This window comes from Meles meles, chromosome 3 (genome assembly GCF_922984935.1).
Source record: "Meles meles chromosome 3, mMelMel3.1 paternal haplotype, whole genome shotgun sequence".
Lineage (NCBI taxonomy): Eukaryota > Metazoa > Chordata > Mammalia > Carnivora > Mustelidae > Meles > Meles meles.
In genome coordinates, this window is record NC_060068.1 from 50,540,564 (window position 1) to 50,565,614 (window position 25,051).

Sequence of the window (25,051 nt, forward strand, 5' to 3'; positions counted from 1 at the left end):
GGCACTAATCATGAAGACCTTACAGCTTTGTATTTTGCAGAATGTTTTCAGATAACAAATTTTTGTTATCCCTAAACTCAACTCAGTACTAGTAATTCACTAGAGAAATTACTCTTTTTTAAAAAAATATTTATTTATTTATTTGAGAGAGGGAGAGAGAGACAGAACACAAGTGGAGGGAGGGGTAGAGGGAGAGTGAGAAAGAATCTGAAGCAAACTCTGCACTGAGCATGGAGCCCCACACAGGGCTTAATCTCGTGACCATGAGATCATGACCTAGCTGAAATTGGTCACTTAACCAACTGAATCACCTGGGCACCCTGTGAAACCATTCTCGAAGATTTCCACTTTCTAAACATTAACTCTAATGATCTCTTTGTCCTTAGTTTTGATATCCCTTCAGATGTGTATTTTTGGTCATGCTCTTTATCTTCATTCTTTTCTTTGGTATCTCAGTCTATTGCTTGTTTGAGTGGAACAGGCACATTTTACTTTACTAGCTGAAACATAGACATACAGGTACACCTAACTGCAAGAAAGAATCTTTTCATAAGAAAAAGAAGAATAAACACTGATGTAGGCAGCTATGAATCTCTGGCATAGACCACTCTTCAATGCCATTTATATTTGTTCTCAACCCAGAATTTCCGTCTTCATTTCCTATCTTGATTTTAAGGATTCTGTCTATGCTGGGTTAAAATTCTTATTTTTTTCTTATTTATTCTCTTTTGTCCTATTTATATTAGTTAGGATAAATTTGAAACAACTATAGAAAGAAACCTCTATTTTCAGTGGCTTATATCAGATAGAAATGTATTACCTGACATAAAAAGTCAATGGATCAAGGCTGACAGGACAGCTCTGCTTTTGGGGTCAGTGAGAAACTCAGGACCCTCATTATCTCACAGGGTGTTGTGCTCATCTCCCTAATCAAAGCTGATTCAGCACTGTATCTTTGTTCCAGTTCACAGGAAGGAGAAAAAAGCATCATTCTAAAGAAAATGGTATGTCTTTAAGTTAGAGGTGACCTGAAATCTACATATATTACATTTGCTCATATCCCACTGGCTTGGCCATGCGCCCATATGCAGCAGCCAGAAAGACGGGGAAATATAGAGTAGCTAGGTGATCATATGCCAAAGAAAAGGCAGAGAAAGAATTTTGAAAGGACAGTCGCTGTTCTGTCATTCCAGTTCTTCACTATTCAAGGTATAGCTCAAGTGCCATTTCTGCAAAGAAACTTTTTTTGAACCTTTAACCCAAAACAGTATTGCTTATAACTAACAGTCATTCAGCACTTGATATGTATCAGGAACTAGACTTTGTGTTCTGATTTGATACTTTCCAGAATTCTACGAGATTTTCTCCTCATTTCCACGTATGCAAAATGATAGTTCACACAGATTAAGTGATTAAGCAAAGATTATATGACTAGGAATCATTGGAATCATGATTTCTACTTCTAAATCCTACAGGATTTCTTTCTTTTTCTTTTTTTTTTTTAGTACATTTTTTTTGTTGCATCTCATTTCCCTTCCAAATTGGGAAATTTCTGAGGTTGAATCTGATTTCTCCTCTCGCCCTCATTGTATATAGCAAAATATCTTGTGTGTAAGAGACTTCTCTTAAATATTTACTAAACAAATGAGTTGTCAGCTAAAAAAAAAGTTCTGATAAACAGTTTAGGTAGGTTATTAAAATAAAGTATATTTTCTCTATATGTAAAATTAGAATGATGCTCTTTGTTTACTACCTGTTCCACAGGACTGCACTTACATACTTACAATACATTACATTTATTTTTGAAGAAAGTAGAATGTGTGAAGAAATTGGAATGTGGGGGGCGCCTGGGTGGCTCAGCGGGTTAAAGCCTCTGCTTTCAGCTCAGGTCATGATCCCAGGGTCCTGGGATCGAGCCCCGCATCGGGCTCTCTGCTTGGCTGGGAGCCTGCTTCCTCCTCTCTCTCTCTCTGCCTGCCTCTCTGCCTACTTGTAATCTCTGTCAAATAAATAAATCTTTAAAAAAAAAAAAAGAAATTGGAATGTGGGAAGCCAAAGTATATTTTCGTTTCAAATGCCTATATCTACTCTTTAAAGTGTCTTTTTTTGCTTCTTAGGTGTTATTTGTATATCATTATATGATAATTTGTAACAACCTCAATTTCTTTGTGATGGTCTAGACATGGTTCAAATAGCTATATTTATTTCCCACTAAATATTTACTGACATGAGCTATGGGACACCAATTAAGGGACACAGTATCTATACAGAAAGCCGAAAGGCCTTCACTTTCCATGTTTTCAAAGATTCCTTATCTTCTTGTAATTCCCATAGCACTTTGTACAAATGGGACAATTAAAGCTATTTTGGACTCTTCATGAGCATCAAAGAAATGTCATCCCAGATGACTATCAAGAAAGAGTTTTCAGCCAGCCTACACTGTATCTATCTAAACAGATGTCTCCATGGGCAAGAGTGCGATAGAGAACACGAAATCAAGAATGAAATTACTAATTTCAAAATACCCAGTTCTAGCAAAGCTTGTGCATGCTAACACCTCAACTATTCCTCTGTTTTACTACAAGCTCCATGAGGGCAGGGTTTTTTATTTCATTTTTGTATCCCCACTTTAAAGTCTAATAGGAGATGGTCAATATCTCTGCTTATTCTGTGATCGTTAAGGCACCATTACTTTTACATACATCTGTCTCCTCAATAGGACTGTGAATTATGCAGGGGCAAAATCTGATTTTTATTTATGTATTTTTTCCCTGTATCCCACAAAACAACTAACTCAGTAAATTCTGAATATAATAAGTTGTTACAAAAATGTGCGTTATTCTTCTGGACCGCTGTTCTGATAGCATGACTCTAACAGTTACTTGACCACACAAATAAACAACTCATTGATTCTACTACTTATTCACTATTCCTCTGATATCACTTTTGATCCCATGCCCATCTTAAATCCTGTGGTATATCATTATAATCACTCTACTCATTCTCTTGCATACACTGTCAATTTATTTTTCCTACTTCTCTTTGAAATACTTGTTTACTCTCTCTGTACTTTCCCCAGGGGTTCCTTTCTATTTGCATGGCTTTAAATACCACATGTGTCTTTAATGACTCAATAATGACTCCAAAATTGATGTATCTAGACTGAACTTTTCCCCCTGAAATTCAAACTCATATATTTGTCTATTCTATGTCTCTACTAGGATGGCTATGGGCATCTCAAACATAATATATCCAATACTGAGCTGATTCTCTACCCTCACCCCAAATCTGCTTCTCCACCAACCTTCCCCTTCTCAGAAAAGTGCAGTTCCATCCTTCCAGTTCAGTTCAATCATGACTATTTTCTGTCTTTTTTTTTTTCCTCTTATGCCTAATTTCTAATTCTTTGGGCAGTCTTAATTGGAGCTAATGTCAAAACATACCCATTATCCAAACTCTTCTTTTTACTGACATTGCTATCTTCTTGATCTAAGCCACTCTTGCATCTCACCTAAGTGTACATGTGCCTCCTTCCATGTTACCTCTCAAATTTCCACACTCCAAGTCTCAATAGACATTGGAATGAGCCTATTAAAACCCAAGCTAAATCACGCCACTCCTCTTATCAAAACCCTGCAATAACTTCTCATCTCATCCAGAGTTAATATGATACTTGTCACCTCTCTGACCTTGCCACATACATCTTTCCTCCCTTGCTCATTTTACTGCTGCCACAGTTGCGTTTCACTTGCATGCACGGAATAAAAATTTAGCTTAAATTGAACCAACACTGTTATATGAGAGGAGATAAATCAGTCTTCAACATAATCAGAGCTGTGCTGGGTTTTACCTATGAAGAAGGCATATACCAACAAGACTTTTGGCAACCATTTCATAAGCTTTTCTTTCAGAAGCTACAAAATTCTTTTACATCATGAGAATTGTTTCTTAATCCAAGAGTATGATTAGATAAATCTAGGAGTTCTGTATAATATCTATCTATCTATCTATCTATCTATCTATCTATCTTACTGATTTCTCTGTATGTGTATGAAACATTTTTATTAAGGTAAGGAATTTTTTCAAAAGAAAATAGTTATGCGGGGCACCTGGGTGGCTCAGTGGGTTAAAGCCTCTGCCTTCGGCTCAGGTCATGATCCCAGGGTCCTGGGATCAAGCCCCACATTGGGCTCTCTGCTTGGCATGGAGCCTGCTTCTTCCTCACTCTCTGCCTGCCTCTCTGTCTAGTTGTGATTTCTCTCTGTCAAATAAATAAAATATTAAAAAAAAAGAAAATAGTTATGCTTAGCCCCTAGAAATTGACTAATTAAAATTTGGGAACTAATAGCTATAACTATTGATTTGTTTTTTGGTTTAGTCCATCATTTTCAATCACAAAAGAATTCATCTTGAGATTCAACCAAGCAAGAAATCCAAAAGAGAAGGAAGAGTTGTTGGACTTAGCTAGAAAAACCATTCTCAGATGTAAGGTAATAGTACACTATTTGATTATTTAATACATGGACTTTCTGTTCTAGTTGGTGGGTGGTTACATGTTCTAAAATATCAAAAGTAAAAATAAGAAATAACTTTTTAAAATCATTAAGTATCATTAAAGATATTAATGCAAAGTAAAATTAAAGCTGATAACCAGATAATTCAATGTCAAAGGGCTTTTTAGGTGAAGATTCTCCACAAATTATTGAAGAATATAGCTAGTTGTTGACACTAGTCCAGGAGCTCACCACAAAATATGAAAGGCTGGCAAGTAAATTTTCGATTATGATAATTCCACATTTTCCTTAAAAAAAAAAATAAAGGTTGACTGAGATATCATGTGTCCCAACGAAGAAAGGAAGCTTCCCTAAACCTTCACAATACATACATGATATACTCTGTTCTCTCTCTGTAACTATTCACCGAACTTATAGAAAATACATTCTTTAAGAGTATGCATTAGCTTCCAAATTTTCAAACACATACCAAACACGAAGTGAAATAAGTCCTTGTTTTGCTCTTCTTGCATTAGATCCAGTTTGTATTAGGCAGAGAAATAATATACATATTACCAAATATACATATACCACATACATATATATTTTGGTACATGTATATATACATATGGTACATATCTACTGTATTACCAGTATACATAATATAAAAAATTAATGAAATAAAAGTTGCACAGAACTGGAGCATATATTAAGCCATCTTTTTTGTTGTGGTGGTGGTGATTTCCCAGCATTCCACTTCACTGTTGCTCACATGTGTTACAATTTTGAAAAAATTTGATTAGAAAAAGAATATTCTTCTGGCAAGTATGCATGCTGAGAGGTGCTAGCAGATACATTCATCAGTGAGCTTCTGTCCAATTGTCCAACTTCTCCCTGGGGAAGCCCCGGAGTGGACCCATTAAGGGAAGAGTAGCAATCTTGGTATCTGTCTCAGGTTCATTAATTTCAGTCCATTCACAGGGAATAGCCAGAGTTTTCCAGAAAATTGGCATGAAGCTAATTTCTGTTGAATCACATTCAATATACTTTTCCTTCTAGAATCAGAGATGCATTTTCTGGGTGGGATAATGAGGTAGAAGTAATCCCTTGAGAGTAAAGAATGAGAATTATTTTTAGCAAATAACTAATGATATAACTCAGAATATTAACAAATATTCTTTACATTTTAGCACCAATACAATTTACATAAAATATCAAAAAATAAATTTAATATAAACAAAAATACAAAGTTTTATATAAACTAGCTATAGAGCATAGACTCATACATAGAGTGACTTTCAGAATATAACTAAGGGATAATCAAAATAAGTAAACTAGTAAATAAAATTGTAAGAAGCTATACATTTTGGTTTGCCTTTTCATGCTTACTCATAACAGAGAAAATTGGGTCTCAAAACCTTGGGCTCTGGCAAGCATGTGCATCTTCCTACTGCATGGACGGAAGTAATGTATCTAGCTCAGTGCAAAGGAGAAATCCAAGATGGTATGTACTCTTACTAAGCTCTTCTTAGTTACCCTGAATGTTTTCTAGATTGGCAGAAAAGGCATAACTAGTGACCTTTAATATTTAGAAATTGTGCAGGAGCCAAGGAAAATTCGCCTTTCTATATTGAAGTATCTGGCAATGTTTCACTGTGATAGCTCCTTTTGTACTTTTGGATTTATGAATTTGACTGCTCAACTTTTTAATTACAAAATTGTTTGAAAAACTTTTGTTCAGCACAGTCTTCATTGCTTTTTTCTAAAATTAGTAACTAATTAAAAAGTAATATAAAATGTCATCGAAGTGATTTTCAATTACAATAGGCACTATACTTTAGAGAAACTTGTTTTGGCATTTTATAATTCTTACTCATAAAACGTTAACCAAATGGTCCTTTGTTTTTCACTTATTTTAAACAGCCATTTTACTCATTATGTTTTCATTTATCACTTCTCATTTATATGTCTCCTTCCAAATCATCCTCCAACCAATCTAAAAAAGAAATTAAAAAACATTGTTTTTAAAGAGGTAAAATTCCTTTTATCATTATCCTGAATTTTATGTGTATGCCTTTTACAATGAGCTTTAGAATGTTAACCATATGAAGTCAGAGAGTAGTTCTCCATGTAAACTGAGTTTTGTAGGGCTAACTGGGAAGTTTCAAGCAACAGGAAGAGTAAGAACAGTTCTGTATTTAACTTGTCTTTATGGCATTCTGATCACAGTGCTATCCACAGCCTGACCTCTATTAAATGTTTAAATGATATTGAAGTAAACACCCCTGGCTTATCAACAACCAGTAGCTACTTGTCTTTCTTTGCCCATTAAACCTTTTTGCAGATGTCCTGCAGTTGTGTGATTCAGAAGAGAACAGGCCCTTGCAGCCCGGGTGTAGTGTGGGTGGTGGGGTGGAGGGCTAGGCAGTGAGTCTTGGGTGATCTAAACTAATCACGGGTATTCCCATTTGCTTGCCAGTGATTAAATTAGGAGTGGTCATAGGAGCTGGTCCTAACCAGAAATATAAAAGCAGGTCTATTTCAAGTACTTTTTGTTGAATTGCTTTTTTTTTATTTTTTTTAATTTTTTTTTCCATTTTATTTATTTTTTCAGCGTAACAGTATTCATTCTTTTTGCACAACACCCAGTGCTCCATGCAAAACGTGCCCTCCCCATTACCCACCACCTGTTCCCCCAACCTCCCACCCCTGACCCTTCAAAACCCTCAGGTTGCCCCAACCTCCCACCCCTGACCCTTCAAAACCCTCAGGTTGTTTTTCAGAGTCCATAGTCTCTTATGGTTCGCCTCGCCTCCCCAATGTCCATAGCCCGCTCCCCCTCTCCCAATCCCACCTCCCCCAGCAACCCCCAGTTTGTTTTGTGAGATTAAGAGTCATTTATGGTTTGTCTCCCTCCCAATCCCATCTTGTTTCATTTATTCTTCTCCTATCCCCCTACCCCCCCATGTTGCTTCTCCATGTCCTCATATCAGGGAGATCATATGATAGTTGTCTTTCTCCGATTGACTTATTTCACTAAGCATGATACCAGGATGAATTGCTTTTGAAAAAGATAGACCCGGGAAGAAAGCACCTCTTCCCTCCCTACGCCTTTTGATGTATCTCTAAATGGCTTGGTAAGAGAAAGATGCCTGGAGCTTGTGTGGTCATCCCTGTTACCATGTACATCAGAAGAACTAGAAAATGAAAGAAAAATGCTTACAGAAGGCAGGTATATGAGCCAGCCCTACAGTCTTTCCTTCCATCTATGATCTTGTGAAATAATAAACATACTTGTTTTGAAGACGTTTCTTTGCATTTCCTGTTACACACAGCCAAAAGCTTTTTCATTCTTCAAGATATTGAACTCCAAATAAAACCCCTAAATATGAATTCTTAGTACCAGCTCTACAACTGAAAAACCTCCACATCTGTGTCTTGCAAATCTCTTGTCTACTCCTCATTCTATAGTTCACTCTCCATGCAGCAGTGATCATACTAAAGCTTAAATCATTTCTAGTGCCTTCTGATTACACTTTAAAGAAGCCCTGACTACAAGGCTCTGTGTGATCTTATTCCTGGCTGCCTTCCCTTCTTATTCATTATGATTCATTATGCTCCAGCCATACTGGTCTCTTTTCTATTCCTTGGATGTGTCAGGGCTTTTCCTTCCTCAGGTCCCTGCATTTGCTCTTCTTTTCAGATATTTACATGACAGCCCTTCAAAAGCCCATCTTTGTAGTTTTCTCTAGGGCCTTAGCTCTGTGTTCTTTCTCATTGATCTCCAAGGGGTCCTATTTCCTTTGCCTTGATTTTCTAGGTTTTCCACTCTTCTCTTTATAGCGCTTATCTTTAGAACTATCTTTTATCACCCAGTTCTGCCTCATTTCCCCATTATTATTTGTATGGCCTTGTGATCTATTTTGTGTTGGCTGGAACAGCTGGATGTCCTTGGGCATCTCTCTCTCTCTTCTATCTCTAGCTCTGTAGTCGCTCCAGTTTAGTGACTTCTGAGTTATTAGACTTCCTAAGTGGCAGCTAAGTGTTCCAAAGCTAGTATCTTGAGAAAGAGATCCAAATGGCAGCTCTATTGCCTTTTCTGATCTAGAATTGTATTGGTTAAAGTAGTCACAAGACCTACTCAGGTTCAAGGGGAAAGGGGTATAGATTCCAGCTTTTTTTTTTTTTTTAAGATTTCACTTCTTAATGTAAGGGGTGTCAAAGAATTTGTAAATATTTAACATTTAAATTTTTTAATATTTTAAAACCACAGTCTGGTTTTGGTGACAACAAATAGTTAATTAATTGTAAGGCTTAATTGTAGCATGTAGACAAAAGCAAGTTCTTCAAATTATGAAGTTTCTACCTTTTTAATATTTCAGAAGCTTTAAATATGCTTTATGCTTCCCTGGACCATGCTTCCTTTGATTATGATCATCTGCCTACCTTATTTTTTGTTGCGGAATCAGTTTTATATAGACTCTGTTGTGATGCATTACAAAAGACATACTTATATTCAGTTGAAATAAAGCTGATAAAGGTACGTTTTAAAATATTCTAAATATGTTGTAATTGCTACACATACTACATGTAGTTACATGACAGTTGTTTTAGGATCTAAACAGACCATTTGGTTTTATTACGGAACATTCTCTTGTTTGGTAGTTTATTTTAATCTTCTTTAAATGTGGATAATACATTATTACTTGATATCCAAATGAAGGTAGTTTGGGAAAATATAATTTCACCAACCATGTAAGAAAATAATATATAATTAAGGTCAAGTTTATATGAATGTCTGCATATGTGTAACTTTTTTCTATTTTAAATATTTTTAAATGCCACTTTCCATTTAAAAATGTCAACCGATTGTAACCTTAACTAGTTACCCAGTTTGAGAAGATTAGTTGTTCTCTCAGTATTATGTGTCATTTAGAGCCATAAGATGGGAAACTATCTTCATGGGGTGCATGTTTTATAAGGTCTTGGATGACATATAATTCTACTCCCTGTGATGATCATGGTTGCCAGTTGCAAAATTTATTATGAGTCAGAAAAATTTAGGTTAAGTAGTGGTTTTATTGCAAAGAAAATAAAGAAAAGCCAGAAGAAAAAAAATTGAGAATATTTATTTTTAGGATGTATGTATTTTAAGATTTACTTGCAAAAATTATTAAGTATTATTTGCAAGAAAATTTTCTTATTCAATTTTGACTATGAACTGTAGAAACCAACCATAAAAATATTCATGATAGCCAGGGCATTTTTGGAAGATACTATATTTTAATCCTTAGAAATCAAGCCTAGATACACTCTGACATGTTTGGGGGTAGAAGACTTATGGAGACTAGGCAAGATTCAGAGAGCACATAATAGAAATTGAATGTACGAAGAACTGAGGCTTTACATAGAAGAAGGATGGGAGAAGAGAGGCAAGATGTTCTCATGATGACTTTTTCTTCTTTTTCCTGTTTCCTTGTTTTATATATCTCCTATGGAGATATATAATTATAAAATTATTATAGGGATTTTAAAAGATATCTATATCTCTATATTAATGATAAAAGAATGACAGGAGAAACATAAAGCAAGTCTGGCTCTTCTCCCCTTTTCTTCTCATTCCCTTTAGTGACCATTTTCCATTCATTGCCATTTATATTTCTGCTACCAATAAATGACTATAAAATAAAGTCTTAGCCATTGCACAAATTAATTTATATATACTATGTCATTCATTTATTTATTTTTAAAGATTTATTTATTTTAAAGAGAGAGCACATGTGTGAGTGGAGGGGGGAGGGGCATGGGGGGTAGTGAGGGAATTTCAAGCAGACTACCCACTGAACATGGAGCCTATGTGGGCCTCCTTCCCACAACCCTGAGATCATGACCCGAGCTGAAACCAGATGCTTTACCAACTGAGCTACCCAGGTGCCCCATCACTATGTCATTTATTTTTAAAAAGATTCCTATATCTTCTCATCTGACAGTTTAGACAATTTGCACAGGTTCACGTAATAGCTGTGAATACTTAGAACTTAACTTGCACAATGCCTTGCACAATGATCAGTGCTTTAGATGAACTAAACATATTAACTTACTTAATCCTTATAACAATCCTAAAAAGGTAAGTGCTATCATTGGCCATTATTTTACAGACTGTGACATAGAGAGTCTAAGTTTTTTTTTTTTTCCCCATTTTATTTTTTCAGCGTAACAGTATTCATTCTTTTTGCACAACACCCAGTGCTCCATGCAAAACGTGCCCTCCCCATTACCCACCACCTGTTCCCCCAACCTCCCACCCCTGACCCTTCAAAACCCTCAGGTTGTTTTTCAGAGTCCATAGTCTCTTATGGTTCGCCTCCCCTTCCAAATTTTTTTTTTTAATAAACATATAATGTATTTTTATCCCCAGGGGTACAGGTCTGTGAATCGCCAGGTTTACACACTTCACAGCACTCACGATAGCACTTACCCTCCCCAATGTCCATAGCCCCCTCCCCCTCTCCCAATCCCACCTCCCCCCAGCAACCCCCAGTTTGTTTTGTGAGATTAAGAGTCATTTATGGTTTGTCTCCCTCCCAATCCCATCTTGTTTCATTTATTCTTCTCCTATCCCCCTAGCCCCCCATGTTGCTTCTCCATGTCCTCATATCAGGGAGATCATATGATAGTTGTCTTTGTATATATACACAATGGAATACTATGCAGCCATCAAAAGAAATGAAATCATGCCATTTGCGACGACGTGGATGGAACTAAGTTGGTTTTTTTTTTTAAGATTTTATTTATTTATTTGACAGACAGAGATCACAGGTAGGCAGAGAGGCAGGCAGAGAGAGAAAGAGAGAGAGGAGGAAGCAGTCTCCCTGCTAAGCAGAGAGCCCGATGTGGGGCTCGATCCCAGGATCCTGGGATCATGACCTGAGCCAAAGGCAGAGGCTTTAACCCATTGAGCCACCCGGGCGCCCCAAGAATCTAAGTTATTATTCAAGGTTTCAGCAGAGAAGGTTTTGAAACCCAGTGGACTCTTAGCTATAATGTTATACATTTACCTTGGGTCTCAGATTTACTAATTTTAAAGTCTTCTCCTTATTGTTAGCTAGTGGAAATAAGCATGCTCTATAAGTATCTTTGATTTCAGACAAGAAGCCATTTCATTTATCCTTCTTGACTTTGTAGACTTTTTATTATATATCTAACAGTCAATTGGAAACCTCCCTTTTAATCTTTTCTTTTTGATGGTATGCTATACCAACAGTATGCTATACTGGAATGTATTGCTAGGGAAGCATCACCCACCTTCCTATGTACCATTTTTTGATAAAGTAGTATATAGTTCAGCATTATGAAGAGCCAGAAATATTTGATTTGATAATATTATTTACTTTCACAATTTGTGTGCCTTCTTTCCTCATTATTTACCTCGGAGTGTAAAATCATCTTAAGTATTAAAGTCTACTTAACTGAAGTGTAGAGAATAACATATAAGTGACAATAGTTTAATATATTTTTGATAGAAATATAAAGCGTTCTTTAAGCATCTATAAAAAACCATGGAGCACATAGTCAACCATTAAAATATAACACATACTAAATATTATTCGGCATTTCTATTTCACTGTTAGATAATAGAGTCTGAAAAATTAAGAGAAGTAGTCATAGAAAGAGAAGGAAAGAAGGGTAGTAAGGAATAAAGGAAGGAAAGATGGGAGAGTGAAGAAAGAGTAATTGACAAGGAGAGATCCAGTTTAGGAGGCAAAGCTCAAGCTGTCAAGCTACAGAAACAATATGTACACAAATGAGACTTGAAGAAATATGCACAGAGGGTCCCAGAATATTTTAGAGATATAAAAAAGCAGATTTTTAAATAAAAATTTAGGCTTTCAGAATATTATAGATGAAAGCTTATAAAACCATTTTCCCAAGCATAGTTATAACGAGGGAGAGCCTCTGGATCTCCCTTATGACCAAATTGGGGTATAATATAGTGATCATGCAAACTGATCTGTTTTTCATATATTTTTCTATTTCGTATGATGTGAAATTCTTGAACATGAATTTTCCTTTCAACATCCATCTCTAATCCTTGCAAATTATTTCCTCTTTGATTAATTTTCATCCATTGTCTGTAACAAGGGGTATTTATTATTTTAATATTCACACTTAGAATACTGCAATATTCTTTTAACTGATATGACAATTTCCACTTCCCATTTAACTTCAATCTCTTAGAGAAGCATAGTACTATATCAAAGTGGTTTGTATGAAGAGAACCTTTGGATATGCTTTATAAATGTTTTCTTTTTATTTAAATCTATAAATGGTGGATATTTATAATTTATAGATACATTTATAAATATTGATGGTGCATTCTCAGAATTTATTTTACCAATAGAATTTTATGATAAAAATCTTGGAAATCTCTGCTATAATAGAAAGTTCATGACTTTTGGTGCAGCACAGTCTTGGGCTCAAAGTTCAGTCATGCCACTTATTTGTTAAATTGTCTCGGTTGGGGGCACTTGGATGGCTTAGTGGGTTAAGCTTCTGCCTTTGGCTCAGGTCATGATCTTAGGCTCCTCAGATCAAGCCTCGCATTGGGCTCCCTGCTCAGCGGGGAGCCTGCTTCCCCCCTCTCTCTGCCTGCCTCTCTGCCTACTTATGATCTCTGTCTGTCAAATAAACTTTAAAAAAAATTGTCTTGTTTGAATCACTGAGACTTGCAGAATCATCTTTTTTACTTTATTTTTATTGTTTTTTTACATGTAGATGCAGGATAGTACCCTGCATCGTTGTTAGGAGGATTTGGACTACATGTATCTTGATAATGATATTGTTTTATTTGTTTTTTCCATAATCTTATGATTAACAATTTAGGAATTTGTGTTCCATTTATTTCTCTAGTTGTGGGTTTTTTCTCATATTCTGTGAAAATTTCGCACATCATATATTTTTGCGGCTATTCCATTTTTTTGTATTCTATGTAAAACAAGCTTGCTACACATGAAACTTCACAGAGGTAAGATAGTAGTGTTTATTTAACACTGACTTTTTCCCATAAGGGAATCTCAAGCACAGTATTTCTCAAAACTATCTAAAGAAATGTTTTTTAAACTGTTTTGACTGAGACTCATGGAAAGAAATATCTTTTGCATTGCAATCCAGCACACACATAATACACACTGATTTATATACCAAAAAAAGGAACTGTGCAGTGTACTATGATATTTTCTTTTCTCTTTTATTTTGTTTAAAAATCCCCTCTCAATTGATTTCATTAGTCACTTAAGGGGCATGACTAGCAATTTGAAAAATACTGTTCTGTAGGACATGGAACAAAATAGCATTCAGTATTGGTCATTATATATAATGTAGAGATGATTTATAAAAGTTTCTTGGCTGAACCGGTATTTCAACCTTGATATAAATGTTTTAAAGTTATTTCAAAAGCACATAAGCCCAAGTGAGTTTGAAATTGTTTCATCAGAAGCAATGTAATAATAAAATGGTTTAGTTTCCATATAGTTTCTAAACGTTTATTGATGCAACACAAAAATACTTTTTTCTTTTTCTTTTGACAGATTGGCTATTTGGTCTTCTTACGACTTTTTATATATTTCCTGCATGGTCACCTAGAAAGTTTTAAACAACATTTATTTAGGCTTCAACCTTATTTGTACGGTAGACTATCTTTTATTTTCTACACTTATAAATGTTTTATGTTATAGTTTTAGCAGCTCAGACTATCACTATAAAGAACATAAGCTGTATATTATTTTTCATGAAAAGTAATAAGTACAGTATTGCAGAACACAGCTTCTGGGCTAGACTGTGTGGGTTTTACTTTTAACTTTTCTACCTAACTAAGTGCATGACCTTGCTTGTGACTCAGTTTCCTCATCTGTAATAGTTTCTACCCCTCTAGATTTCAAGTTTAGTAAGGTAATACTAGTGACAATGTAGATGCCAAACTAGAATAGGAAGAGTCTGGATGCAGGGCACCAATTAGTTATGACATTAGTTGAGCAGGAGATGTTAAAGATTATGAACTTTTAAAATGGGAATGAGATAGAGTAGAATAGTTTTGAAAAATGTTGAGGAGGAAAAAAACACTAAATTTGATGATCAATTGAATGTAGGCTATATGTAAGGGAAAATGAGGAATTCCAGAGGAATCTAAAATTTTACATATAGATTTTACAAATACATATAAATTTTACAAATACAGTCAAGATAATGGTACTCTACACTGAAAAAATCTTGAAGAATCATTGGACATGTTGAAATTTGAAGGTCATTCAGGTATATATATACACACACACACACACAGTGAGCAGTTAGAAATACAGATTTGGAAATAGGGAAATAAGCAAAGGCTGGGATTCACTTATTAAGTAGATACTGATGTAGATGATTTGACGGTCATCCATGTTATAATGGCTGAAATAAGCTTGGGGTGGGAGGTATTGAGGGTGGAGAAATTAATTCTAGGAAAAGGCTTGGGAAACATAAATATTTAGTAGATAATTGGAGTGCCATACATCAGTAAAGGGAAATAAAAGGGAGTAACGACAGAAATCTTAAGGGAGAGGTTCAAGAAGATCAACATTATGAAGAGCTATAGAAGTCTTAAATAATAGGAAGTCTGAAAGTTGATGGGATTCTGTAAGCAGAAAATCATTATTGATCTTGGGAGGGTTCCCATTGGAGAGGTGGAAGCAAAATTCAGATTGGAGGTGAACAAAGTACAGGGAAAGTTTAAGCATAAGATAGAGATGGTGAACTATTACAGAAAGCTTAGCTATACAGGGAAAGAGAAATAGAGCAATAGTTTAGATGAAAAAACAAAGTCAAAAAACATTTGCACTTCTTTGTTTCTAATCTGGATGCCTTTTATTTCTTTTTCTTGCCTAATTGGTCTGGCTAGGACTTCCAGTACTGTGTTGAATAAAAGTGGTGAGAATGGGCATCCTTATCTTGTTCCTGATCTTGTAGGAAAAGCTTTCAGCTTTTCACCCTTGAATATATATTAGCCGTAGACTTGTCATATGCAGCCTTTATTATGTTGAGTTACATTCCCTCTATACCTGCTTTGTTGAGTTCTTTTAATTATAAATGGATGTTGATTTTTGTCACACACTTTTTCTTCATTTATTGAGATGATCATATGATTTTTAGCTTTAATTTTGTTAATGTGATGTATCACATTGACTGATTTAAGGATGTTAAACCATCCTGTGTCTCTGGAATAAATCCCACTTAATCATGGTGTATGATCTGTTTAATGTTTTGCTGGATTTGGTTTACTAATATTTCATTGGGGATTTTTAAATCTATGTTCATTAGGGTTATTGGCCTATAATTTTCTTTTCTTGTGGCATCCTTGTATGATTTTGGCAGGGTAATGTTGGTCTTGTAAAATGAGTTTGGAAGAGTTCCTTCAAAGCTCTTCTGTATTTTGAAAGAGTTTGAGAAAGAATGGTATTCTCTTTGAATGCTCGGTAGAATTCATCAGTGAATCTGTCTGGTTCTGGACTTTTGTTTGTTGGGAGGTTTTTGATTAGCGATTCAATCTCCTTACTAATAATCACTCTGTTCATATTTTCTGTTTTATCTTGATTCAGTCTTTTCAGTTTTATGTTCCTAATAATTTTTCCATTTATTCTGGGCTGTCAAATTTGTTGGTGTATAATTTTTCATAGTAGTCTCTTATGGTCTTTTGTATTTAATTTTTTTATCCCTTGTATTTCTATTGTAACATGTCCCTTCATCTCTCTCTCTCTTTTTTAAAGATTTTATTTATTTGAGAGAGAGTAAAAGAGAGCATGAGCAGGGTGGGGGCAAAGGGAGAAGCAGGCTCTAAGCTGAGCAGAGAGCCTGATGTGGGGCTGGATCCTGAGACTCTGGGATCATGACCCAAGCTGAAGGCAAACGCTTAACTGACTGTGCCACCCAGGTACTCCATCTCTCTTCATTTCTGATTTTAGTAAAGGGTTGTCAATTGTCTTTTCAAAAAACTTTTTTTTTTAGTTTTAAATAAACTTTTTTGTTTAATGGACTAAATAAAAAAAACAAGGTCAAAAGAGGAAAAGATTAGCATGTTGTAGGGTAAGAGATAAAGAGACTCAAGATACAAGAAAGAGAATATTTGGTGAAAAAAGTCATGGAGGAGGGAATAGGAGATAATAGTAGAAGTGTTTTGGAGACCGAGCAGTAAATTGCAACACTACTACAAATTCTGATAGTTTGAAACCAAGACAAGACTATAGACTAGCAGAATAATAATTTATGTCTGCCATATTTCTTGTTTTGATTTCTTCATACATTATAATCCTCTTTTTAACTCCTCACTGTGTTCAGCATAGTGACTCATCAAATAATCAGATGATAGTGGCAAATAAATTTTGAAAAATATGAATAAAATTTTAAGATCTCACATTAGCTTGTTATTGTAGATCTATCCCAAGCAAACCAATAATTTTGTTTTATATAAGGATAAAATCCTTATATGATCCTTTTACCCTTCTATCAAATACTAGATTTTACCCTTCTATCAAATACTAGATTTTACCCTTCTATCAAATACTGTTAAGTAGAGCCTTAGCAAAATAATGATTTTTACCTGGGGCCATTAGCATCTGCTTCCTCTCCATGTAGCCATCCAGTAGAAGAGTAGTTATTATTATTTTTTCAACTGTCAATAGATTGAAATTCAAAAATTGTCTAAAAGTTTACAAAAAGAACAACATAAAGTAATTCTATTAAATACCACCTAGTGTTATGTTGACATAATTGTGGCTATACTTAAAATATATTCTTTAAAATAATCAACAGCAAAAACATCTTGAAAATGAATAAAACTGGAGAATGTAGGGTTAACAGTGATGATTTGTTTGTAAGATTACAGTTTCAAAGTATCTATTATGAATAAAGTATGTTATAACTTGATTTATTTTCACCTGGAAGTTTCCAACCATTGTTGTGCAGTAACTATACTTAATTGGACATTTAACCATCATGCAATTGCTGTTCTGAATTATATTAACTCTTATGTATTATTTACCTTGTAGTTTCCTATTATGCCAGCAGGGGTCATACATAACATATAAATCTTAAATAGATGGTGAAATGTATAGCAGTTTCAACATCTAAGAACTGAATTTAATTACATTTTAGTAACTAAAAGACAAATGAAATACAATGCAAGATACTAATGAAATATTTATCACAAATTATTTTTCTTACAATAGCACTTTGTTTCTCTGGAGACTCATATCACAAGTATCCAAACATCTTTTCAAATGTGCAATTCATTCTGAAAACCATGGAAATTATATACAAAAGAGAACTCCTTTCTGGATCAATTTTTAGCCCTGTGGAAAACAAGAAAAGCCAAAAGAACATAGATTCTGATATGGTGAGTATATCCTAGTGCATAATGAGTCAGATAATATTGATATGATTAAGTAATTGTGCTTGCCAATACTGTAACATTGTTGAAGATGAGGTTAGCTGGTGGTGGGGTAGGGAAAGAGTTCAAATAGCAAAAACACTAAACCATATGCACATTTCCTGGACAGCAGTTAATAGTATTAGTAGTGAGACATCAATATGCACCACTACTACTTTAAATAGAGTAATGTCATAATACCCTTTTCCTTATAGATTTCATCTCAGCTGTATAATTGGAATTAACAATGTAATTTAGATTAACTTATAAATGAGGATTTTAAGATGTTATATTTGTATTAAAAGGAAAGTGCATAAAGTACAGGCTATTAATGACAGCAGTTGTAATACTTGATGCTTCCATGACTCATATGTCATAACATTTATTAAATCTACTGAAGTTTTTTTATTTGATTTTTTTTTCTTTCTTTTTCTTTTTTTCCCATTTTATTTATTTTTTTAGCGTAACAGTATTAATTGTTTTTGCACAACACCCAGTGCTCCATGCAAAACGTGCCCTCCCCATTACCCACCACCTGTACCCCCAACCTCCCACCCCTGACCCTTCAAAACCCTCAGGTTGTTTTCCAGAGTTCATAGTCTCTTATGGTTCGCCTCCCCTTCCAAATTTTTTTTTTTAATAAACATATAATGTATTTTTATCCCCAGGGGTACAGGTCTGTGAATCGCCAGGTTTACACACTTCACAGCACTCACGATAGCACATACCCTCCCCAATGTCCATAACCCCCTCCCCCTCTCCCAATCCCACCTCCCCCCAGCAACCCCCAGTTTGTTTTGTGAGATTAAGAGTCATTTATGGTTTGTCTCCCTCCCAATCCCATCTTGTTTCATTTATTCTTCTCCTATCCCCCTAACCCCCCATGTTGCTTCTCCATGTCCTCATATCAGGGAGATCATATGATAGTTGTCTTTCTCCGATTGACTTATTTCACTAAGCATGATACGCTCTAGTTCCATCCACGTCGTCGCAAATGGCAAGATTTCATTTCTTTTGATGGCTGTATAGTATTCCATTGTGTATATATACCACATCTTCTTGATCCATTCATCTGTTGATGGACATCTAGGTTCTTTCCATAGTCTGGCTATTGTAGACATTGCTGCTATAAACATTCGGGTACACGTGCCCCTTCGGATCACTATGTTTGTATCTTTAGGGTAAATACCCAGTAGTGCAATTGCTGGGTCATAGGGTAGTTCTATTATCAACATTTTGAGGAACCTCCATGCTGTTTTCCAGAGTGGTTGCACCAGCTTGCATTCCCACCAACAGTGGAGGAGGGTTCCCCTTTCTCCACATCCTCTCCAGCATCTGTCATTTCCTGACTTGTTAATTTTAGCCATTCTGACTGGTGTGAGGTGATATCTCATTGTGGTTTTGATTTGTATTTCCCTGATGCCGAGTGATTTGGAGCACATTTTCATGTGTCTGTTGGCCATCTGGATGTCTTCTTTGCAGAAATGTCTGTTCATGTCCTCTGCCCATTTCTTGATTGGATTGTTTGTTCTTTGGGTGTTGAGTTTGCTAAGTTCCTTATAGATTTTGGATACTAGCCCTTTGTCTGATATGTCGTTTGCAAATATCTTCTCCCATTCTGTCAGTTGTCTTTTGGTTTTGTTAACTGTTTCCTTTGCTGTGCAAAAGCTTTTGATCTTGATGAAATCCCAATAGTTCATTTTTGCCCTTCCTTCCCTTGCCTTTGCCGTTGTTCCTAGGAAGATGTTGCTGCGGCTGAGGTCGAAGAGGTTGCTGCCTCCATTCTCCTCAAGGATTTTGATGGATTCCTTTCTCACATTGAGGTCCTTCATCCATTTGGAGTCTATTTTTGTGTGTGGTGTAAGGAAGTGGTCCAATTTCATTTTTCTGCATGTGGCTGTCCAATTTTCCCAGCACCATTTATTGAAGAGGCTGTCTTTTTTCCATTGGACATTCTTTCCTGCTTTGTCGAAGATTAGTTGACCATAGAGTTGAGGGTCGATTTCTGGGCTCTCTATTCTGTTCCACTGATCTATGTGTCTGTTTTTGTGCCAGTACCATGCTGTCTTGATGATGACAGCTTTGTAATAGAGCTTGAAGTCCGGAATTGTGATGCCACCAACTTTGCCTTTCTTTTTCAATATTCCTTTGGCTATTTGAGGTCTTTTCTGGTTCCATATAAATTTGAGGATTATTTGTTCCATTTCTTTGAAAAAAATGGACGGTATTTTGATAGGGATTGCATTAAATGTGTAGATTGCTTTAGGTAGCATGGACATTTTCACAATATTTATTCTTCCAATCCAGGAGCATGGAATATTTTTCCATTTCTTTGTGTCTTCCTCAATTTCTTTCATGAGTACTTTATAATTTTCTGTGTATAGATTCTTAGCCTCTTTGGTTAGGTTTATTCCTAGGTATCTTATAGTTTTGGGTGCAATTGTAAATGGGATTGGCTCCTTAATTTCTCTTTCTTCTGTCTTGTTGTTGGTGTACAGAAATGCAACTGATTTCTGTGCATTGATTTTATATCCTGACACTTTGCTGAATTCCTAGACAAGTTCTAGCAGTTTTGGAGTGGAGTCTTTTGGGTTTTCCACATATAGTATCATATCATCTGCGAAGAGTGATAGTTTGACTTCTTCTTTACCAATTTGGATGCCTTTAATTTCTTTTTGTTGTCTGATTGCTGAGGCTAGGACTTCTAGTACTACGTTGAATAGCAGTGGTGATAATGGACATCCCTGCCATGTTCCTGACCTTAGCGGAAAAGCTTTCAGTTTTTCTCCATTGAGAATGATATTTGCGGTGGGTTTTTCATAGATGGCTTTGATAATATTGAGGTATGTGCCCTCTATCCCTACACTTTGAAGAGTTTTGATCAGGAAGGGATGCTGTACTTTGTCAAATGCTTTTTCAGCATCTATTGAGAGTATCATATGGTTCTTGTTCTTTCTTTTATTAATGTGTTGTAACACATTGATTGATTTGCAGATGTTGAACCAACCCTGCAGCCCTGGAATAAATCCCACTTGATCGTGGTGAATAATCCTTTTAATGTACTGTTGAATCCTATTGGCTAGTATTTTGGTGAGAATTTTTGGGTCTGTGTTCATCAAGGATATTGGTCTGTAGTTCTCTTTTTTGGTGGGATCCTTGTCTGGTTTTGGGATCAAGGTGATGCTGGCCTCATAAAATGAGTTTGGAAGTTTTCCTTCCATTTCTATTTTTTGGAACAGTTTCAGGAGAATAGGAATTAGTTCTTCTTTAAATGTTTGGTAGAATTCCCCTGGGAAGCCGTCTGGCCCTGGGCTTTTGTTTGTTTGGAGATTTTTGATGACTGTTTCAATCTCCTTACTGGTTATGGGCCTGTTCAGGTTTTCTATTTCTTCCTGGTTCAGTTGTGGTAGTTTATATGTCTCTAGGAATGCATCCATTTCTTCCAGATTGTCCAATTTGTTGGCGTAGAGTTGCTCATAGTATGTTCTTATAATTGTCTGTATTTCTTTGGTGTTAGTTGTGATCTCTCCTCTTTCATTCATGATTTTATTGATTTGGGTCCTTTCTCTTTTCTTTTTGATGAGTCTGGCCAGGGGTTTATCAATCTTATTGATTCTTTCAAAGAACCAGCTCCTAGTTTCATTGATTTTTTCTATTGTTTTTTTGGTTTCTATTTCATTGATTTCTGCTCTGATCTTTATGATTTCTCTTCTCCTGCTGGGTTTAGGGTTTCTTTCTTGTTCTTTCTCCAGCTCCTTCAAGTGTAGGGTTAGGTTGTGTACTTGAGACCTTTCTTGTTTCTTGAGAAAGGCTTGTACCGCTATATATTTTCCTCTCAGAACTGCCTTTGCTGTGTCCCACAGATTTTGAACTGTTGTGTTTTCATTATCATTTGTTTCCATGAATTTTTTCAATTCTTCTTTAATTTCCTGGTTGACCCATTCATTCTTTAGAAGGATGCTGTTTAGTCTCCATGTATTTGGGTTCTTTCCAGCTTTCCTCTTGTGATTGAGTTCTAGCTTCAGAGCATTGTGGTCTGAAAATATGCAGGGAATGATCCTAATCTTTTGATACCAGTTGAGACCTGATTTGTGACCCAGGATGTGATCTATTCTGGAGAAGGTTCCATGTGCACTAGAGAAGAATGTGTATTCTGTTGCTTTGGGATGAAATGTTCTGAATATATCTGTGATGTCCATCTGGTCCAGTGTGTCATTTAAAGCCTTTATTTCCTTGTTGATCTTTTGCTTGGATGATCTGTCCATTTCAGTGAGGGGAGTGTTCAAGTCCCCTACTATTATTGTATTATTATTGATGTGTTTCTTTGATTTTGTTATTAATTGGTTGATATAGTTGGCTGCTCCCATGTTAGGGGCATAGATATTTAAAATTGTTAGATCTTCTTGTTGGACAGACCCTTTGAGTAGGATATAGTGTCCTTCCTCATCTCTTATTATAGTCTTTGGCTTAAAATCTAATTGATCTGATATAAGGATTGCCACCCCAGCTTTCTTCTGATGCCCATTAGCATGGTAAATTGTTTTCCACCCCCTCTCTTTAAATCTGGAGGTGTCTTCGCGTCTAAAATGGGTTTCTTGCAGGCAACATACTGATGGGTTTTGTTTTTTTATCCATTCTGATACCCTGTGTCTTTTGATTGGAGCATTTAGCCCATTAACATTCAGGGTAACTATTGAGAGATATGAATTTAGTGCCATTATTAGCCTGTAAGGTGACTGTTCCTGTATATTGTCTCTGTACCTTTCTGATCTACTACTTTTAGGCTCTCTCTTTGCTTAGAGGACCCCTTTCAATATTTCCTGGAGAGCTGGTTTGGTGTTTGCAAATTCTTTCAGTTTTTGTTTGTCCTGGAAGCTTTTTATCTCTCCTTCTATTTTCAATGATAGCCTAGCTGGATAGAGTATTCTTGGCTGCATGTTTTTCTCGTTTAGTGCTCTGAATATATCATGCCAGCTCTTCCTGGCCTGCCAGGTCTCTGTGGATAAGTCTGCTGCCAATCTAATATTTTTACCATTGTATGTTACAGACTTCTTTTCTCGGGCTGCTTTCAGGATTTTCTCTTTGTCACTAAGACTTGTCAATTTTACTATTAGGTGACGGGGTGTGGACCTATTCTTGTTGACTTTGAGGGGGGTTCTCTGCATCTCCTGGATTTTGATGCTTGTTCCCTTTGCCATATTAGGGAAATTCTCTCCAATGATTCTCTCCAATAGACCTTCTGCTCCCCTCTCTGTTTCTTCTTCTTCTGGAATCCCAATTATTCTAATGTTGTTTCGTCTTATGGTGTCACTTATCTCTCGAATTCTCCCCTCATGGTCCAGGAGCTGTTTGTCCCTCTTTTGCTCGGCTTCCTTATTCTCTGTCATTTGGTCTTCTATATCACTAATTCTTTCTTCTGCCTCATTTATCCTAGCAGTGAGAGCCTCCATTTTTGATTGCACCTCATGAATAGCTTTTTTGATTTCAACTTGGTTAGATTTTAGTTCTTTAATTTCTCCAGAAAGGGCTTTAATATCTCCAGAGAGGGTTTCTCTAATATCTTCCATGCCTTTTTCGAGCCCGGCTAGAATGTTCAGAATCGTCATTCTGAACTCTTGATCTGACATATTACCAATGTCTGTGTTGATTAGGTCCCTAGCCTTCCATACTGTCTCTTGTTCTTTTGTTTGTGGTGATTTTTTCCGCCTTGTCATTTTGTCCAGATAAGAGGATATGAAGGAGCAAATAAACTACTAAAAGGGTGGCAAAGACCCCAGAAAAATGCGCTGTAACCAAGTCAGAAGAGACCCCTAATTGTGGGGGGGAGAAAGGGGATAAAAACAGGTTCTAAAAAAAAAAAAGAAAAGAAAAAAAGAAAAAAAAAAGAAAAAAATTTAAAAAATAAAACAAATAAAGAAAAAATATATACATTTAGATAAACTAGTCAAAAAACGTTAAAAAAGAAAAGGGTAAAGGTTTTAAAAAATTTAGCAGAAGAAGAAAAAAGAAAAAAGAAAAAAATTGAAAAAAGAAAAAAAAATTGAAGTAGCCGCAAGACTAAAGAATCATGGGGAGAAAGCCATGAGTTCTGTGCTTTGCTTTCTCCTCCTCTGGAATTGCTCTGCTGTCTTAGGAATTGAACCTACTTTCCTTGATAGATGAACTTCGTCCTGGCTGGATATTTTGTTGATCTTCTGGGGGAGGGGCCTGTTGTAGTGACTCTCAAGTGTCTTTGCCCGAGGCGGAATTGCACCGCCCTTACCAGGGCCCGGACTAAGTAATCCGCTCGGGTTCGGTTTTGGGAGCTTCTGTTCCCTGAACGCTTTCCGTAGAGTTCCGGAGGACGGGAATGAAAATCGCGGCCTCCTAGTCTCCGGCCCGGAGGAGCCGAGAGCCTGGTGCCCCACTCCTCAGTGCGCCCCCAGAGGACAGCACCCAATCACTCCCGTATTCCCAGCCTCTAGCCGCGCTCCGAGCTCACCCAGCCCGCGACCAGTTCAAGGTAACCCCGAGCTGAGAGTTCAGCCCTCGGCTCTGTCTCTGCAGCCGGCTTCTCCGTTCTAATACCTGCGAGCTCTCTGACACTCTGACACCCCCGATCCTTCTGTGACCCTGCGGGACCTGGGGCCTCGCTGACCCCGCGTGGGCTTCACCCCGGTTTAGCCTCTGGAGCAATGTCCCTCAGTGGAACAGACTTTTAAAAGTCCTGATTTTGTGCTCCGTTCCTCCGCCGCTTGCCGGGAGCCGGCCCCTCCCCCCGCGGTCTATCTTCCCGTCGTTTTAGATTCACTTCTTTGCCAGTCCTACCTTTCAGAAAGTGGTTGATTTTCTGTTTCTAGAGTTGCTGTTCTTCTTCTCTTCGCTCTCCCATTGGATTTGTAGGTGTTTGCAATGTTTAGATAAGCTATCGAGCTGATCTCCTGCTACCTGATGTAGTCTCAGGCTGCTACTTCTCCGCCATCTTGACTCCTCCTGCCTACTGAAGTTTTTTTAAATGGTTATAAATGGGTCAGAATTGAGGAAATAAAATAATCCAAACTGTCCCCATCATGGAATTCCTTGGTAAACTATGTATTATGCAAACAGAGCTACAGTGAGCCAT

The 25,051-nt window shown here is 36.4% G+C and overlaps 1 protein-coding gene across 1 annotated transcript in view; it reads left to right on the forward strand.

Moving 5' to 3' along the window:
- The window catches only part of TMEM232 (transmembrane protein 232), a 278,358-nt gene that overhangs the window by 18,417 nt on the left and 234,890 nt on the right, over positions 1–25,051 (forward strand). Inside the window, exons 3-7 of the mRNA XM_046001143.1 lie at positions 4,379–4,490; positions 5,892–5,997; positions 8,876–9,033; positions 14,081–14,180; positions 17,750–17,916. Of these exons, the coding sequence (XP_045857099.1) occupies positions 4,379–4,490; positions 5,892–5,997; positions 8,876–9,033; positions 14,081–14,180; positions 17,750–17,916 (643 nt within the window). The remainder of the gene's footprint in view (positions 1–4,378; positions 4,491–5,891; positions 5,998–8,875; positions 9,034–14,080; positions 14,181–17,749; positions 17,917–25,051) is intronic.